Source organism: Parambassis ranga, chromosome 15 (genome assembly GCF_900634625.1).
Source record: "Parambassis ranga chromosome 15, fParRan2.1, whole genome shotgun sequence".
In the NCBI taxonomy this organism is placed as follows: Eukaryota; Metazoa; Chordata; class Actinopteri; family Ambassidae; genus Parambassis; species Parambassis ranga.
In genome coordinates, this window is record NC_041035.1 from 16,764,167 (window position 1) to 16,783,518 (window position 19,352).

The following is a 19,352-nucleotide window of genomic DNA, read 5'->3' on the forward strand; positions in this document are numbered from 1 at the left end:
GTACTCCTACCTTTGGACTGAATGCTGTCAGTTAGAGCTGAAGCAGGTTCTTCTGAGCCCTCAACATGATCTTTCATCTCATCTATAAACAAGAAGCAAAGAAAATAAAGGAAGAAGAGAAAAAGAGGCAATGAAAATCAAGCAAGATGTTAATGCTCCACAGAAAAACAACAGTTTACCTAAACACTGCTGCCCTGCTGAGCTCCTGAACAGGTACAGTTTGTAGTTAGATAACAAGAACAGTCTGAGATCTGGTTTGAACTTGGATCTGAACATCTGCCTCAAACTGTAACGGGAATATATTACAGCACTGACTTCTGCTGGTGCATTTAATACATGTTTAGAACTCCAATGTTTACTGTGAATGTGGATCAGTTAGTTAGAAAAGCAGAGACGACACAAAATGTTGAGAAATGGAGGAAGGAGAGTGAGTGAATGGTTGATGGCGAAACAACACGACCCTTCCCTCACCTCCATTGCTGGTGCCGGTGTCATTGACCTCAGAGACATCTGTAGTGCACATATAGACACAGACATGTTAGTTACATGTTACAGTGTACACAAGGCTCAACTTTTTGGTACAGCTTTCAAAAAGAGGGACCATCCACATTAAAGATCAACATCATGGTCTCAGATTTCTATTCTTCTCTCATGCCTGGAATTTCATTTTGCGCCTTCCTAAAGAGATGTAGTTTAAAAAAAAAGAACCAAACAAATGCGAGGGGGGAGGAAGATTATGCAAAATTAATTACAGACTACCATCCCCGTAAGGGCTCCCCTCCACACATCCTTCTCCCCCCCGTCTATCCTCCTTGTTACCGCTGCAGTCGCACAACTGCTTTCTCGTCACTCCCTGAGCAAACCTCCAACCCCCCCCCGCCCTTTGCAACAACAATCATTCAAACAAAGCATGCCATAAAAACAACCGCACTCCCCAGGCAGTCCTGTGATGATGTAAACAAACACAACTGCTTAGGCGTGAACGTGTAGAGTCCAGAGTGTGCTCAGCGATGTGTTTGTTTACAGCAACAAGTCTGCGGTCAAGGTTATTTAATCTCTATAAAAAGAAAAAGCAGATTCCTCACTTGTAATTGCAGGTTTGGACACACACACACCAGGTTCTCAAGGTTTTTATACAAAGCATGCATTGTGTATTACATAATGACTTCTCTGAGAATATGACCCGGAGGCTGTCAGCTATGGAGAACATGCATTACTGTGCTTCTGATTTAATCTGCTGTAATATTTTTGGGATAATTTCTCCGGTCGTAGACACCGCTGGGACTCGAGGATGGCAGAAGGAAGGAAGGATGAAGCAACAACAATCAACAACAGGCTCGGCCTCCTTTATCTTTTGATCTGAGGCAGGGAACTGGCAGGGGGCAAAATACAATTTTGTTGTTTTAAACAAAACTATTTCAAGCATCATCTGGTTATTTACAATGTGGATCGCACTTTTTATAGTTTTGGTTCGGTGGCTCTGACTTCTACCAGTAATAACATCATTACACTTATTGATCTAACTGATCTGGGACTGAGACCTCCAGTGTGAGACCTATCCAGCACGTCCTCAGATTGCTAATGGCTGCTGCTTGAGCAAGGTTATGTAAAATGACTCAACAAACAGGGGAGTGCAAGCTTATGGCATACAGAGTGGAATTCATTTTCCATGTTGTCAACTTCCAGTTTTTAGGAATGAAGCCAACATGGAAGCATGAAAAAAACTGCAGTTCCTAAAATGGCCACTTGAGGCTGGCTCCAAAAGTGAGTCAGTCCCAGTAAATAGTAAAACTACAACTATTAACTAGTTTTAGTTTGTAACTACAAACTATTAATGCTCTTACAGTGGAAATAAACATATTTACAGCCTGTTACATGGTTACTATCAGCGTTCCTGGAATATTAACCCCATGTTTCCTGCTGAGAACAGGCGGCAAAACCAGCTTTAGGAAATGATCATAGTTTTGAACAATCTAAAATACAACTCAAACAAATGTTAGAAGCCAGATTTCTGGAGGATACGTCGATAAAAACATGCTTCAATCACATTCAATCACTACTATTGTTTTGGTGAGGACAGGTTCCAGCTTCCATACTTAGCTGAGTGTCATGCTAACATGTTTCCTGTACAGTAAAGGGTTATAACCACAAAGTTTTACTACTGATTAAAAACTGCTTTGAACAATCTGGCGTATCTAGGCTTGTTTAAACATCATTTATTTGTTTTCTCTGCAATCGCTTCAAGTACAAATAAACAACCACAATAAGATAAAAAAAGAACAAAGCTACAATAACTCTACACACTCTATGATCTAGTCTTCTGCTTTATTATTATAAATTAATCAAAGAAGCAGATTAACCCCTCACGGCAGTTATACATCGACATAAACATTGTGTCACGTGTGTATGAGCAGCAGCCCTATAGCACGGTGTAATAAATAATGCATGCACATAATATGATATTACCACGTTTCCACATAAACAATTGATGCACATTAAAGCTGTGGAACTTCCATCATGTGAGCTTACATAGCTACCCGAGTGCAGCAGCAGGAGTGCACTGAAGTACTGGCCTCATTCCAGATGCGCCCCCCCCCCCCACCTCTCCCAGGTAATAACAGCACAGTCTTGGTGCTACAGGGTAGCATCCTCCTCCTCTAATATCCAGCACTGATCAAAACAAAGCAAAAAGCTACTCAGAATTTCAATTGCTTGTGGCCCCAGCCTCCATCTGCCTGCCCAGCGCTCGGAGGGAAAAGCAACATAGGTCTGTCTCACTCTCTAATTTGACTCCTGTGTGCTGACAGCGGAGGGGCCATCATTTAGGCGGGCTTCTCGGTATACTGTGGTAAACACATAAACAAGATGGGGGGAGAGAGAAAAACGGGCCTCTGTCAAGGTTCTGCTGAAGGAGAGGCGCAGTCCGCAGAGGGCAGACAAAAAAAAGGAGAAAAACAGACTGAAATGACTCCCTCAGCAAGAAACTGGACAGCTTACACCAATCTTAAGACTGGCACCAAGGACCTGAGGGGCTGCGTCTCCCTGCCTCCATGTAAATTACCAGTAAACACAGCAGAATTACTCTATAGCTTATTGTGATAATGAATATTCAAGGGACCGCAACATCATAATAAAAATCCCAGAAAGTACTTAGTGGTGCAAATTCAGCAAACTAGCAATGAGTTGTCTTAATATATATATATTTTTAATCTGCTTTTAAATATTTCATTATTTCTCATGACATCATAATGCTTCAGTGAGGACAGATTCATTTGCAAATGAGCACAGGTCACCCAGCAGATCCGAAACATTTAAAAGGTTTGCCCAACTTTTGCACATTTTTCACATCAGCTTTTCAGAAGTTCAGTGAAAACATCCTGCGGAGCCATCAAGACGGAGGATGAGAAAAATGCGCATGTGTTCACATTTCCACACAGAGAGAAGAGAGCGGAAGGAAGAGGGTTTGGGCATAAGTCACCCTCGTATGCAGACAAGCAGAAAATTACATCCCCCTACCTTCCATTCATTTATTAGACAAGAGGTAGTTAGCGTTTTGTTGGTCAGCATTAGTGTACTGCAGCACAGTGTTCAGCCGTGATAGAGAACGTGTTTGAACCTCCTGCATCGGCATGTGATGGGTTTAAAGCATTGAGTGAATAAAGGACAGATATTTGATTAGCAGGAGCTTTTGTTTGATAGGTCCGCTCATTATTTTCTTTGTTGTTGAAAAGCATTTGTCACCAGCAGTTCTGCTTTTGCTCCACTTTTAATGGTCTTGTCATTCCAGCTCACTCAGCCCACAAGGGACGCGGTCCCTGTGGGTCACCCACATAGCAGCATGGGAACCGTCTCTGCTTAATGTTACAGACAAGAGCCTTGGGCAGAACAGGAGGTTTCCTTTGTCCCTCAGCCACAGGACATCTCACTGTCTTTTATTCAAGTTCTCTTCTTGAGCAGTGGAAGAATGAAAAAGAAATCGATGGAGGCGTGGAGGTGTAGAAGTGTCTGTGCCCTACGGTGTCAGTTCCCCAAGAGAATTTCTTCTGTTCATTTGATCCTTAAACCGTGGCGTGGCAGCCTGGTCCACTGTGTCTGAACAGGTCCTGGAGCTTTGATCCCTGGTGGATCACACAGGTGACCATCTGCTCCCACTCAAACAATGAATGTGACCCATCACAGTCTCAGCGTAAGAACTTCTGAAAACCATCAGCCCCCTACTTTTCTCACAAACGGTCACTCCGAATCTTCTATAAAAGGCCCACTAGGGTATAAATTAAAATCAGCAGAAAAACATTTACCATCTCATAACATTTTTGCTCGAGTTTAGTCTGAGTGGCCGCTTCCTTAACAGCACTCCATCAGAAGAGAATAAAGGAGAAGAATGTTGAGGTCTGAAGTTCCTTTCTTTTCAGGAGGGGCAAAATTGATTTCGGAGTATAAACTGGGTGGTCTATAAGAGAGCTAGGCCTGGTCTGGATTGGGCCATGTATATTATACAACTTTCAAAGAGCCCTTTTTATTGAACTTTGCATGGACTAATAGCTTTGGGTCTGATATGCCTACAGCAAACATAATTAAAGACATCCCTGCTCAAGCAAAACAAGAGCGGGTGGACCTCAACAAGTGCCCAACAAAAAAGAACTAATGAGCTGGTAAATGTGGAAAGCAGCACATTTTCATATGTTAATGCCAAAGTTTGTAGTGCAGGCTTGTAGAACTAGCCTAACTGCATGAGCTGCCACTCTTAAAACAGTAAAAAAAAAAGAGGATTTTGTAAGGAAGGGGGACTCGGCGTTCGATACTTGGAGTTTCTTTTCTATGAGATGGAACACTGTCTGACAATCTGAGCCAATTAAAGAGCACTGAGCTGTGACCTGCGGGGCTGAAAGGGAGATGAAAACAAGCCTGTTCAGTAAACACTGTGACCGCCCCTCTCTACTTCTAACCTCCTGAAAAGCCAAAGAGTCTTCATTAATATTCCAGCTTTCTTCTTCCTAAGAAAAGGCCAAGGGTTGTGGACACTAAGTAGCATTGTGCTCCCCTGCGGGTTTGGGTAACCTTGCAGTGGCGGCTGTGGTTGGGCGTCTCCGACTCGGGTCGGGGGTCCTCTAAACAGACTGAAAAGGCCCAAGCTCATTACACAGGCCGGGCCATGCTTGACAAGATGAGAAAATACAAAGTGCCCTGAATGAGTGAAAAGAGAACAGGACACCATCTGCTTTGGGGTTAAGCTACTACTCTAGAGAAAATTGAAGATGATTAGAAGGCCGCGAGCAATGGCAGGAGAAAAAACAGGGTCAAGGGAAAACTGACCACTGGCTAACCTTTGTTAAGACACTAAGTTGAAAGAAATGGGAGCGATAATAAAATGCTGCCTCTCCATTGAAGTCTCTCCTTTTAGTCTCATTTCTATCCCTTTACTTAGTCCATGGTAGTGTGAGACAGTCACCGCGGTCTGTCACAAGACAAAAGAGGAGATTAAAAAAAGAGCCAGAACACTGAGATACACAGAGATGAAAGAAGTGAATAACTGATTAAGTGAAGAAGTGAGAGAAAGAGAGAGACAACACAAAAATAGACATGGAAGGGAAAAAATGCAAAAGAGGCCTCCCCCTGTGTGACCTACATACCTGCTAAACCTGCTGTCAGTGGTGGCCTGCTCCTCTCTCATCACTCACTGAATTACTTTACATAATCTTTAGACTCGCCTCTCGCTGGCAGAGGGCCGGCTGCAGGAAGCTGCCCGCTGCTGTTTTCACTACCTATTGTGGTTTACTATATCAAGGCGTAGACAGTCGTGCAGGGGGAGCGGCGGATCTGGCACCAGGTGATGCGGCTAACCCCCGCGATACATTAAAATGGGGACACAGCACGGTACAGCTGAGGGAGGTGCAGATGCAGCGTGTTTGCTGTGAGGACATCGCCCAGGCCAGCTTTGCAGTTATGAAGCGATGCCTCTTTTGGACAGCTCAAGGTTTTCCACAGTAGATCATGGATCTGACTGGTCAATATAATCAAAGCACTTGTCTAGACTGCAGTGAAACCAGGAGCCCTGACAGAGCAGCTGTCTATTACTGAAAGGTCAGCGAGGGAGCAGCTTGATTGGTCGACCTCTGCAGAAGCAACATACGCATCGGTAGTGAAGTTTGGCACTGACAGAGATGTAATTATAGGCAATGAAGATGTTGCATCAGGCATTTCAGTACTGACTCTTTCCTGCTCTGGATGCTTTTCTCCATGGTAAAAATATACAAACTTATTAGAGCTATGCATGTTAGAGCTGAAACTACACAGTCCTGCTGCATCATTCTGAATGAGCTTCTGAGATTACAGCAAAGGGTCAATATCTCAAAAACAAGAGGGAGCCTAGTGCACACTGACATCTACAATCCAAAGGGTTAAAGATTTAAAAACACAACTGACATGTTTGAGTCTCAAAGAACATTGTTGTCAGTAACTCTCCTGGGTTTACTGCTGTTTCTTACTGAAGTAGATCTACAATCAAATCTTCCTCACAGCCTCCAGGAGACAGGCAACCCATACAGAGATCACTCATTATTTCAACAGCGTCTTTTCTCTACCGTGTGTGTTTTTATAGGATGTGTGTTTGTGACTGTGACTAAAATATGTTCCAGACTTTTCAAAAAAATACATTTGTTGCATCTTTGCTAGCTTACAAATTCACTCTGCGACTCAGAGCCGATTCATTTGCCGTTTTTTGCTGAAGCAAACAGCGGTGGAGGCACGATAAGCATGATCAAAAGAGGAGCTTCAAAGAAGAAAGGGAAAAAGTGTGTCCTTGTAGTTTGTTAGATGAGCCCCCTCTCTTTGATGCAGACGTCTGGGTTAGAGGTGACCAACATAATGGACACTGCATACATGGTTCATCTACTCTTCATCTCAGATGAGAAGACATTACAATACAATGGAGATTGCCTTTTGGAGTACTATGTACGTAAACAAGCAAAACATCAGGTCAGTAATGGCCACAACAAGCCTGTCTGTGTTCGCCACTTTGTACTGACCCTGAAGCCATTAAAACATGCAATTTATTCACATGGCCACAGGAGGGCGCATATGTGTGATTACTATACTAAAATAAAATGCTAATGTGAGACAGCAGACTGTTTATTTCTGCTGTAAAATTTGGACATTTTTACGCTCCAAAAGTCGATCAATCCTCAGAGCCAGCCTTTATTGACTATTAGAGGGAATAAGTACAGGGCGGTAACAGAGAGGTGCTGTGGTTAGTTTGTTCTGTGGTGGCCTCCGTGCTGACTGAAAGAGAGAAGCCTTAAGCAGTTTAAAAGCTGAACCCGCAGGGCTGGCTTTAAGGCAGGTATAAAATTTGAACTTAAAGATATTACCATGAAAATCCCCCAGTTGAATAAGACAATTTATTTATTTATTTTTCTTATTTCGTCGGCACTAATCTACTTTAATGTCCAACAGACCACATGCATTTTTCACTCAATTTAAAGAAGCTGAACAGTGACTTTTGTGTACAGCTGCTCCCTAAACTACAAGTGAACCCCAGCCTGTGAGAAATATTATTCTTTTTTCTTTTAATTTTTCAAATTGCTGGAAAATAGGTTACCTTTGATACTGAATGATCTAAAATTACCAAAGTCGCAGGAAGGAGTCAAACGGAGTTTAAGAATGAGGAGGAGAGCCAAATGGAATTCAGCGATAAAAGCTGCATTAACAAGAATAACGATAAGACCGTGGGTGCCCGCACATGGCACTCAGACACAATGCCTCAGCACGGCTGTGACTGGTGTAGCTGCTGTTACTGAACTTTCACAGTCAGTAAAAAAAGCTATAAAACACAAGCATAGCCTAATGTCTTCAGCTGGTGGCAGCTCGATCCCTCCGGAGCTGCACAGTGTTATAATATACAATGTGATGCCAGAAGTTAATTGTGTGCTGACAACTCCAAGCCACAGGAAAGACTGTATTGCTCTCTAAAATTAGATTTACATCAACCAGTATCCCATTGTTCACAAAACACCAAGACAAAAGGGCACAAAACAACCAATTAAGTAAAGCTCGAAATCCTTTTTTACTAGTGCAGCGAAGAAACATAAATGCAAAGTGCACCTCAGCAACAACAAATTCTGAGTGGAGTATACCAATGAATTCTGAGCTAAATTATTCAAGCTTGCAAGAAGAAGGAGACGAAGAAAAAAATCCCATTTGATTTGCACTGGATTACTTAGAAATTCCACTCTTTGTACTTGATGCTTTAACATAAAAGAGCAACCACAGAGGGTCACTGCACTCCGAAGGTTTCATGTGTACCTTCACATTGCCAGTGGCAAGTCTGCTCGAATTTAGCAGAGCCATTTGTGTCAGCTTGCTGTTACACTCAAGTTGTTACACTGGGGGAGTAAAATACATAGAAATCAATAACATCCCCCAAACAACACTTGCAAACAGGAGAATGAAGCCAATTCCCAAGGCAGTTGTCAGAGGAGGAATTTTTTTACGCCTCCATTTTGGAGCTTTTTTTTGATTGTTTGCGGGTCTTAGAGGGGAGAGGAGTTGATGCATGATGTGCATGTGGTTGGGGTACCATATGGCGCTCGTGAATGCAGCTGGGCTTTCCGCTCAGAGCCTCACATACGATGATGTGATGGGTTGAAGTCAAAGTCATGGTGCTATTTAAGGAAGTTGTTGCTATCAATACTGTATGTGCAACACATCCTGGCCATCAGGCGAGGGGAAAAAACATCAAGAGCAAGACATTTCTGACATAAAAACAGGGGGAAATTTGGATAGTGATGATGAACTGAAGTTGAGTTACTTGAGTTGCTGTGATGTTTTTAACAACACAGCAGGTCTAAGAAGAGAGAAAGGGAAAACAAAGACGAATCAAGGGATAGAGAAGCAAAAGGACTGTCAGCTCCGTGCTCGCGTAATGACGCCTTGTCTCTGCTCTGTTGAGACTCAGATTTTTCAGATAGCCTGCTGGGTCTGTCTCTGCATCTCCCCTGCAGGGTCCCTCCTGCCTGCCTTTAGTATGCCATTACAGTCTGTCCCCACTCGCCCTTCTGGTCTGCACCCAGCAACGCTTTTAAAGTATTCTTCCACAGTGAAAGAGCGGCACAAAAAACACAAAAATATAAGGATTCAGTCAAATATCACTGGAAAAAAACATTTTTTGGTCACATTTAAAGGGCAAACTGAGGTAGTTTAATAGGAAATACTCCGCCACTTTATCCAGATTCCTGTTGGATTGTGTGTGATGCAAATGCTTTAGAGGGGAAAGTTGTTCAAAACTGGATAGGGAAGAAGGATGAGTTGCCGTTTATTCATTGGCATTGAATGTGTGCAGCCATTAAATCTTACCTTTGGAGCTAAGACAATAGCTATCGACTCTTGTAGGAGAATCACACTGCATGAAGGAAAAACAATTTCTGTTCACAACTCAGATTTATTTATTCTTAGCTTTAGGCAAAGTCTGTCTTATTTTAATTTATGAGCACTCTATGAGCTCGCTGAAGCGGGTACCCACTCTCACAAGTCACCAGAACAAGGCATGCTGATGAGATACACCAAACACAATAACAATACAGCTACCCATTTATATTTTTAAAGTGTCTTATGAATATTCATAAATATAGGCCTCTTGGATTCTGATTCAATTTGGGGAACCTTATAGCATCCCAGCTATCAGGCAGAGAATCTCATTACCTGTGAACCGAGATATGATTCACCGAGATGGAAGAGCATGCAGCCAGAACACCTCCCCTTTGCCTCCCTTCTTATATATCTCTACTGCACAGGAATGGTCTACTTAAACCCACAGGTTTCTTAAAATATGGCGTTAATCATTTACAGAATTAGAAAATAGGACTAAATGCTGGAACTTTACAGCTATTTATTGGAACAGACCTGCAAATGTAACCAACAGATGGCAGATTGGAACCTTCACATTACCTGTGTAGTATTCTCAGCTCTGTATCTACAATAAGGGAGTATATGTGTAGATTGAAAACATTGTTACATTAACAAGTTATAATGATGGTGGAAGTGAACGTGGATAAAACACAAAGCTGTTTTATTTAGCCTGGTTTTATTTAGTGTGACTGAGCTGGGACTGCGATGCTGTGATACACACTTCCATATGTGAAATATTGAGTTATGTGAGAACAGCGGGGCGTCAACAGACATCGACGACAACTGGGAGCACATGGATTTAAACGTGCTAATGCTAAACAAGGATTTTTTTTAATTATTTTTTTTCCAACGATGCTGCAGAGGCATGTCTGTCTCAAGCACAGCCTCCAACGTGCAATCATTAATGTGTACAGTGTGACCTGATCGTCATTGGGTTAATCAGTGAGAACTCCTGCTATGATAATCTTCAAGAGGACTAGGAAGAGGTGGAAATGTTGTAATAAAACACATCCACAAGCGCAGGTGCAGTGTGGATGAATTCTGCTCAGAGGCGAATCAACGTACACCACGAAACAATTAACCCACCAGGAAATTAAAAAGAATTAACTCATCAAGAACCAAGAATCCTTTCTACGTCTTACGTTTTCTTGACCATGAGCTTAGGAGCAACTTATCTGGTCTGTTTTGACCACAGTTAACAAGTCGATCTGAGGTGACACATTCACCCTGATACAAAAAGCACGGATGATTAAGCATATGAAACATTTAATTAACTAAGATCCTCCAGAAAAGACATTACATCCTCACACATCAAGGACATCACTGACAGTGCCAATGAACCTCCAGATGCACAAATTTGCTTTCAAGCTCAAATATGAAATATATTGTATCATTTTTAACCTGTGATTTACTACTGGAATGTAAATATGAAAAAAAACAGAAGGTAAGAGTAGAAACTCTCCACACACACATGCTGTAACTCTGTGTGTGTGTGTAACCGCGTCATAATCTGCCATCCTCAAATTGTTTGATTCATTACTCATTCCTCCCATCATTACGAGCCATTTTATTACTCCTTTCAATGAAGCAGATTTAACCTCTATTGCCATGAGCAGGCAGCTTGATTACAGTTATTATTTTTAATAAAAGGTATTGGCTCTGGAATCATTTGGTCTTGTCCTGTGAATAGCTGGTTACGCATGGCTAAGCAGACTGAGTTGGCCTGTATGAGGTTCAATATGTGAGACAGTTTGGGTCTGCACTCTGTCCAAGTGCCCTGCTCCTCTATACAAAATGCAATCTGGCTGCAATCAGGAGTGACACCACTGTTTACTGCCTGACAGAGCCACCACACAGCCCCACAGCCTGTGGTAATGTAGACAGTGACAGACAGAGGCTCAGGCAAGAGTCACAGTCACCAGGCAGGAGTGAAGCTTTCCACAGGAGGAGAGCCAGTGTTGTGTTTGTACGATATATTCCACTGGCTTTTCAGAGAGGATGGAGGAAGGCTATCTCAGATAGATCTATCAGGAATGTTCACTCTCACCCTAAATTAATTGAATGTCAGTCAAAGAGAAAGTGAAATGGAGGTGAGAGAGTGACTCAGACCTTTGTGTTAGTGCTGTGGTGAGAGCGAGGTGGCTGGGGTTCACAATTCTACCCTTAAATTCTCATGAGAGTGCACTTAATAAGTGAGAAGCCACAGAAAATTGCGGATAAATGAAGACAGATATCCCATGTGGTCAAAAATATAAACCAGGGGCCAAGCTGAGAGAGGTGTCTGAACAACATAGCTGCTTTCACAGAGCACAAATAAATGAAGGCTAAACATACAGTGAAAAGAAAGATTTTAAACAGTGGTGAGACAGACTTTTCTTCAAAATACTACTCTCCTAGGTTGAATTATCACTCACTTGTGTCTTGTGTCAAAAACAACCATTTGTTTCCACACACAGCTGTAAAAAGGTCTGTCAGCTCCCTGCACACTGCCTGGATCTCATGTTGGTTACTTGTTATCTTCTAAAGCTGGCACATTTCCTGTCAGTCCCAGGTTGATCAAAACTATTATCCAGCGCAACACAGTGTTTCACTACATTGGGTAGCAGCTTGGTGGCTAGCAGGAGAGCTAAAAAAGCACTTGAGAGTGAGCACAAGTTTTGGTAAAACTGTATTAATTATGTAACGAGTAACAACAAACATTGTAGAAATGTAGTGAAAATGAGTAGAAAGTACAGATAATAGCAAATAGCAAAATGTGGAGTAAAAGTCTAAAGTATGAACTATTATTTTTACTTAAGTAAAGTATAGATATGTAAAAATTTACTAAAGTACAGTAACAAAGTACAAACACTTAGTTACATTCCAGCACTGCTTCTAATGCCTGAGTTTTGCAGGAAGAACATCATCGTGACCTCGATTATGCTGCATTAAATGATGGTGTGAGTCTCTACAATGACATTAAACCACAGATGTATTTGCAACCATGAGTACAAGCATCTATGAGATTGAATGGCCTTGTAATGGTGCACTACAAATCAACAATACAAATAAAAAACTATTGATGCGCCATACAGCCTTATTAGTAAGTCCTGATTTTACCATCTGACCAACACAGACCCACCCACTGAGGCCCTCCACCACATATAAACCTGCTTCCACACCAAACAGTTAGAACTGATACAGTTGCCTGCTTCAACCCCTTTGAATGAAAATGACCTGAATGACTGTGAATCTTCATCAACACCTGAAGCTCCCAACAATCCTGAGCAGTTTGTGTACAGAGTAACATTGATCACAACCACTAAACTGCTGACCATACTAATTCAAAACATATGTGCACTGACAGAAAGTCAGTCTGTAAAACCAAATCAGACCTTACCTTCCATCTCCACAGTGGACTTGGCTGTTTCATTGACTTCCATCTTTGCAGCTGGTTGCTCTTCCTCTGCTGGAAAAACAACAGAGAAGCAAAGCTGTGATGTCTTTCACACCACATTCACATGTGTCTGTGTTACCAGGTGTATCTGGCACTGTATCTGCAAAAGGAAGCTTAACCTTGCACACAGAGATGAATACACACATCAGGTTTGTTAGAGTGCTGTTGTGTAGTGTGTGTGAGGCTACAATGATGGAATATCTGACACTGAGCCCCAAGTCTTCCTCACTTGGAGAAAGCAAGAATTTGCAGGAAATAACACTCATACTGCATCTAGAGGATTTCATCAGTATGGCAGCAAACCAAAAGAAAATAAAAATGTAAACATTTCTCTTGTTGTGCTGTCATTATGTTGAAAAACATAGTTGCATGGACTGGACTGGTTTGTTCATATCTGTCTGCCTCTGTGCCTCGTGGATATTTTCCAGTGAGAAAATAAAATATACAAAGAAATCAGATCGCCTGCCCGAATATGTTTAAACAATAAAAACTATCCCAAACAGCCCTTATGCACATACCTTTGTCCTCATCTTTATCATTGTTGGTGCCTTTTTCTTCTCCGCTGTCTTTCTTGTTGTCAGCCCCTATATCTTCACTCTTGTCTTGGTTTTCATTTTCATTTCTATGCTCTACTTCAGTTGGCTCCTCGTTGGCTGAAATTTCATCTAAAAGCATACAAAAAATAAAAAAAGTACGCTTTGAAGGATTAATTCAGGCATAAGGAGTCAAATCCTTCACATTAAATCTTGCGACGTGTGGCAGGAAACATGCCCATACTTCATTACAGCTGACAGGAATCTCTCAGAAACATTTTCACACCAACAGGTTGAAATTTTTACAGCTTTAAAGCACATTGACAGCAAAAAAAAAAAAACTTTGAAAAAGCAGCGTTTACTGAGAGGCATGCTTTATGTAGTTTAGCCAGATTTTTCACACAATACAAACCTGGCACATCTTTCTCAGTATACTTAAGAAACCTACTTAAAACACATTTCCCTTTAATCTCTCTCTTAGGTACTTCTGTCAAATTTACAGTCAATATAGTAATTTGTGAAGTGAAAAGTTGAGGTAAACTCCTTGCAGTATAAAAAAATGGACAAATATTAGTATGTGCACAAAGATTACACCCTACAGCTTCTAACTGAGCAGCATATTGATCTGTAGTGTCTGATTTTTCAGCTGAAATATACATCAACACACTTTTTTTTGTCTGAATTATCCTGCAGGTGTTGTTTAAAACTGTAAATCCGTGCTTCTTTCCAGCTCTTAACTCTATGTTTATGTCTCATGAGGAAGTAATTACATATCTCAGGGATAGAATCTCAGGGCAACATTTGCTGGAATATCTACAAAATTCATGTTCAGAGAGCCTCTATCTGTCAAATCGTCGTCAATGGGATGGGAATTGAATAAAACAAAACCAGGAGAGAAGGGAGGCGCTGCTCGCTGCCAGTATGCAAATGCAGAATCTTAATTATATAGCAGCAGCAGCAGAACAGAGGATATATTTGAAAAAGAGCAATGGTTCTGGCTCAAAGTTAATGGTGGACTCTTTGTAACACACACACACACAGTCAGTTCACTTAAGGCCCTTGCTGTCAGCAGCACAACAAAACACATCTTGGGATCTGTTATTTAGATGCATTTAGAGCTTTGTTTACTAGTTTTTGCTCTGCTGCTAACAAGACTGCTCAGGTTAGTGAGAGAAACCCGAGCAGCCAGCGGCACGTCGGTCAGCTCCAACACTCCCCATCTCCTCAAGAGATAGGAGTCAGATCAATGTGTGCTTCTCACAGAGTGATGTGTGGAGTAGTTGCAATCTGCACACTGACAGTATCTTGTAATCACACACCCGTCCATGCTGTGGAGCCCTGACTCGTAACTGTACCGCAGCCTACCTGGGTTTTGACTTGCCATATCCACATCTTCATTTGCCCCAGCATCTGGAAACAGAGGAGGGATTCAAAAGAGTGCAATACATTAGAGTTCAGCGCCGGTGGATGGAGTTGAATTGACTTGGCTTTCGATATCACCTCAAACAGCCTTTTCATTCCATCTCTTTGTGTAGCTTTGTCTTTGTACTGCAGTATGAGAGCAATGGAACCACAAAGACATGCATAAATTAAGTGACAAAAAAGAAGGGGAAAAGAATGTCACTTCTAAAGCCATACATAATTGAGGGATTTCTTTGTTCCAAGCGTCTGTGATAAGAGAAGTTTTTTTTTGTCAGAGTGGTGGCACACAGGATGGAAAGACTGTACTGAGGCGAATTGAAAATTCAATTTTTGATGACAAATGACATCAAGAAGCACTGGAAGAGCCGAGAGGCTCTGAACATGTGTTAATGGTCTGTAGAGCTACATTACCGTTGTCACCCCCCTCCTCTTCATCACCTGCTTCCTCTTTACCTGAAAAGGGGGAGGAAGAGAATAATCAGCCAAACACAAGCATGCATGGGAATAATGCCAGTCATTCATCTTGTAAAACAAAGCAAGCCGTCGCACCGTTCAGCTCCTCATAATCTCTAGTCAAAGGATTCATCAAGTGAAAGCTGGCAACACTTTTTGAAAACATCCTCGCAGGGTCTCCAGTCATGTTCTGTTATTCTTTTACACTGCTTAGAGTGCATTGGTGCGTTCACATTATGGTGACAAGCAGGGCATTACGAGTACCCGGATGGTGTATCCATGTGTGTGAAATGATTGACACTACTGACTTCCATATTTATTATCTTGGCTGTGCAGCAGAAGGGGAGGGACACTTAAGATTTAGTCTGTAATCTGGTATTACAATATATTGCACAATGTAGCACTACTGGTATGTGTACAACATGTGAAAGAATGAAAACATGTACAAAATGGTAGCTTTGTTATCTTTATTGACCTCCTACATACAGTAAGTAGCGTCTTATCCTCCTCCTAGTCATCTCTGTCTGAGTTTGTCCCTTTTTTACTATGCAGGATCCTTCTAAGGATTCCCTGTAGCGATGCTCGGAGCGACCTTTGCATCTTTCTAGGATGCAGTTGCTCTATGTTATAAGGAAGGTCTCCATGTTGTTATAGTGTGAATTCTGATTAAAAGTTGTGATACAGTTTTTATGGTCCCCAGACATACATGTACATTTATTAGGATGACACCTCTGGTAGAGTTTATTATTATCATCACGCTCAAATGTCATAAGAGTCATGAGAGCACTCACAACCTACGCAATTAACAATTCAATAGCCAAACTTGTATGAAAGAACGCCTGTTAATCCAGTATGTGCACAAAATGCAGGAATTTAATATGAATATAACACTTTATAAAACTTTAATTCCTCCTTGATATCTGTTACTCTAGCCCTCCGCTCCTCTTTTCTTGCTCTCACACATTTGTATCCGCACAGACACACACATAAACCAATGACATTTGGGGACAAATTGAGTAAATGAAAGCCATGACACCAATAAGAGAACATGCTTTACAATGGCTATTGTGCAGCCTCTATAATTGCTTTTTTAACAAGCTGCAGAGAGAAACCATTTTTTCATATCTATGCAATTTTGCCCTGCACTCAGAACAATAAAAATGCCAGCCTCTATTAAATGGGAAAAAGGCCAGTTCTACCAGTGCTGCATGTTTGTCTCAAGTACCTCTGTCCATCATGCAGAATGCTGGTGACACACAGTAGATGGCAACCCTTTCTATTAATCATGACTGGCATTTTGAGATACAGCCACAGACAGGGGGCTGAAAAGAATACTTCATTGGGAAAAACAAGCTCGAGATGAACGCTCGGCTTGCCTTGTGGTCACCCTAAACCTTCTTCTTAAAGATTATGCATGTCTGAAGTGATCCCAAACAACAATATATCAGATATGACAAAAGGCTGAATGTAATTTCCTCTTTGTTATTTGATCATTTGTATTTGGCTTGTTGAATGGAACAGTGTTCAATTTGTGATAAAGGATGTTAAGGGACATTTCACACACACACACACACACAAACTAGACTACAAAAGATTTTGTGCTGGTCAGATATGATTTATAATGGCTCCTAGTGGAGATCAATCAGAAGACTGTCTCTCCATAAAGTGAAAAAAACCCAAACAGCACATCCTGTATGCTGCTCACACGTGTGCTCCAAACAGCAGGTGGCAGCATTGGCACAGCTTTCCTACCCCAAAGCTCACACTAAGGAACTGTCATCACTGAGAATCAGGGTCTGACATACTTCACACAGAAGGGTCCAGCAACACCCGAGACTTTTAGTGTCAGTGCTCCCATGATTTCCACTTTGACAAATACAGCGACAAAAAGGCAACTGTAGGCTGCTTTTGTGTCACCAGGGCAACAGTAGTGTGGTGTTTTTTTCCGAATAAAACGACTTACAAACACCTAAATGATTTATGATGATTCATGTCAACATCAGATTCAGAGGTACAGCATTACAAGGACATAAACAATTTAAATGCTGATATGCAACCTTCCTGGTGTGTCCTACATGCGTGACCGAGTAAACATCAACTGTGGTTGATATTTTCTAGGCAGTAAAAAGTGCCATCTGATATTTAGGAATAAACACAACACACAAACGTGGGTTAACCTGCATGTGAACACACATTCAAATGTGCTCCATCTCTCCCCATCACTGCCTGCAATTCATTTTATTAAAACCAACTGGAGCAAAGGACAAAAAAAAGATAAAAAGGAGGAGCAAAGTGAAAAATTCATGAGACGTGTGTAAAAGGAAAAAAAGGGCTCCGAGATGACCAACAGCAATCATTCAAAGACCTTCTGCATGTGAGATGTGTGTGCAAGCAAAGTGCAAAGTGTGCTTGTAAGTGATGCTTGACCGAGCACCACAGTGTAAAAGATGGCATCCCAGGGAGAGGCTCTCCGTCTGTCCACACGTAGCATTATTAATCTGCGTGTCCGTCCACGCTCCGTGCCATCTTTCACCATCTCCTCCCTCTCCTTCCTCGGTTCCTTCCCAGATAGCTCGAGCATGCCAGGCAAACAGACCCAGCCAGACATTGATTTCTGGCTTAATGTTCACATTTTGCTGTGCCCTGTGACATCTACTAATCTCAGTAATACCAATCTGATATCAAATAATAGACGCTATGGGGCTGCCTGCCAACTCAGGTGTGCTCTAAATAAAAAAAAAAAAAAAAAAAAAAGAAGTTATACTCCACACTGGACCTCAGTGCCAGCGTTTGCCTTTGAGTCTCAGCCACCCTCTCCCTTCCTCTCTCTCCTCTACTATAGCTTGCAGCGTCTGCATGCTGTGATTGTGTTTCATGTGGATTACATCACAGCACAGCTCATCACACACACACCCTTAATCTGTGACCCTATTTTTCCACACACACTTCAGGGTTATTAGACGAGGGTTCATGTGTTGGCTCTTTTGAAGAAAAGCTGAAATACGGTTTATCAAATTTCACCTGCTCACCAGCTGCATTGCTCTTTCAGTAAAGACACTCCTCTTTGAAAACATGTTAAAATAAGTCTAACACAAAGTGTGTTTTGGTGTTGTCTGATGGTCAAAAAGGAGCTGCTGTGCCAGTTGAATGGGTTGTTGTACCAAAGGTTATGTGCTCTATTATACAGCTGGGTGTTTGTGTTAATTGTGTGCTTTTTAGTGTTTTTCTTCCCACAGTCCACTGAGGCTGGAGGAGCCTTTTTAGCTCGTAGGGTGACAAAACAACTGTAAATGTAGCAGTTGTTGTGTGTGGGACAGAGAAGCCCTATAATTACCCTCAGTCCACTAACCAGTGTATTTATCATGGGGAAAAAAAAGCAGAGGAGAACGCCTTAATGTTTTCTCTTCAGCAGTACTGTGGCTAAAAGCTGCTCATGCCTGACCCCTGGGCTGCGCAGAGTGAATCCCCTGAGGAGTATGATGGCTGTGACGGATCACAGTGAGGCATATTGACAGACACACTTCACCAACTCAGCTACACTGAATGTAATATATTCTCAAAAAAAAAAAAAAAACGGGCTCCATATATTGACCATGGCAAATAGAAGACCTGTTCTGGTGGCTTTAAAGACATAATGATGAAATATGGTGTGTTTTTTATTGAAAGAGCTTGAGCAGCTGTACAGAGGTGGTGTGAGACTCTCAAGCATCTTATAATGTCTGTCTCACAGTCTGTTTTTGCAGCTTGCTTTTCCTCTGCTCTGTGCTATCTTGACATCTGAGTGTTTTCTATGATTAATCCTTGCTATGTGCTACATCGAACCAGACCTAACCTTTACAGCGCAGGCAGCACAAAATCATTTCATTCCCTTCCTGTGAGAGAGGTTGTCTCAAGGACTGACTGTTCCCATGCTAGAAAGCTGTGCCAAGGCCTTTTGTGAATGGATTAGTTACTATTAAGCTGCGAGGCCTGATAAATTAGGATTTATAAAGATTATTACAAAATACTTATGCCCTTCTAATGCTGGTGATTGAATTTGTGAATCATACTGAATTACTGCTGTGGATTATGGAAAGGTATGTTGAATAGGCGGGCGGAGATGCTGT

General features: G+C 41.8%; 1 protein-coding gene across 5 annotated transcripts in view; it reads right to left on the bottom strand.

Annotated features, from left to right (window-relative positions):
- Window positions 1-19,352, bottom strand: part of macrod2 (mono-ADP ribosylhydrolase 2) — a 353,444-nt gene that overhangs the window by 3,752 nt on the left and 330,340 nt on the right. Inside the window, exons 12-17 of one of the 5 annotated variants that reach the window (XM_028422747.1) lie at window positions 15,205-15,246; window positions 14,737-14,781; window positions 13,357-13,503; window positions 12,782-12,847; window positions 472-510; window positions 11-82 (exon numbers count right to left, since the gene is read on the bottom strand). In XM_028422747.1, coding sequence (XP_028278548.1) covers window positions 11-82; window positions 472-510; window positions 12,782-12,847; window positions 13,357-13,503; window positions 14,737-14,781; window positions 15,205-15,246 — 411 coding nt within the window. Of the gene's footprint in view, window positions 1-10; window positions 83-471; window positions 511-12,781; window positions 12,851-13,356; window positions 13,504-14,736; window positions 14,782-15,204; window positions 15,247-19,352 lie in introns of all 5 variants that reach the window. The other 4 variants (XM_028422746.1, XM_028422749.1, XM_028422748.1 and 1 more) reach the window with 4 other exon arrangements.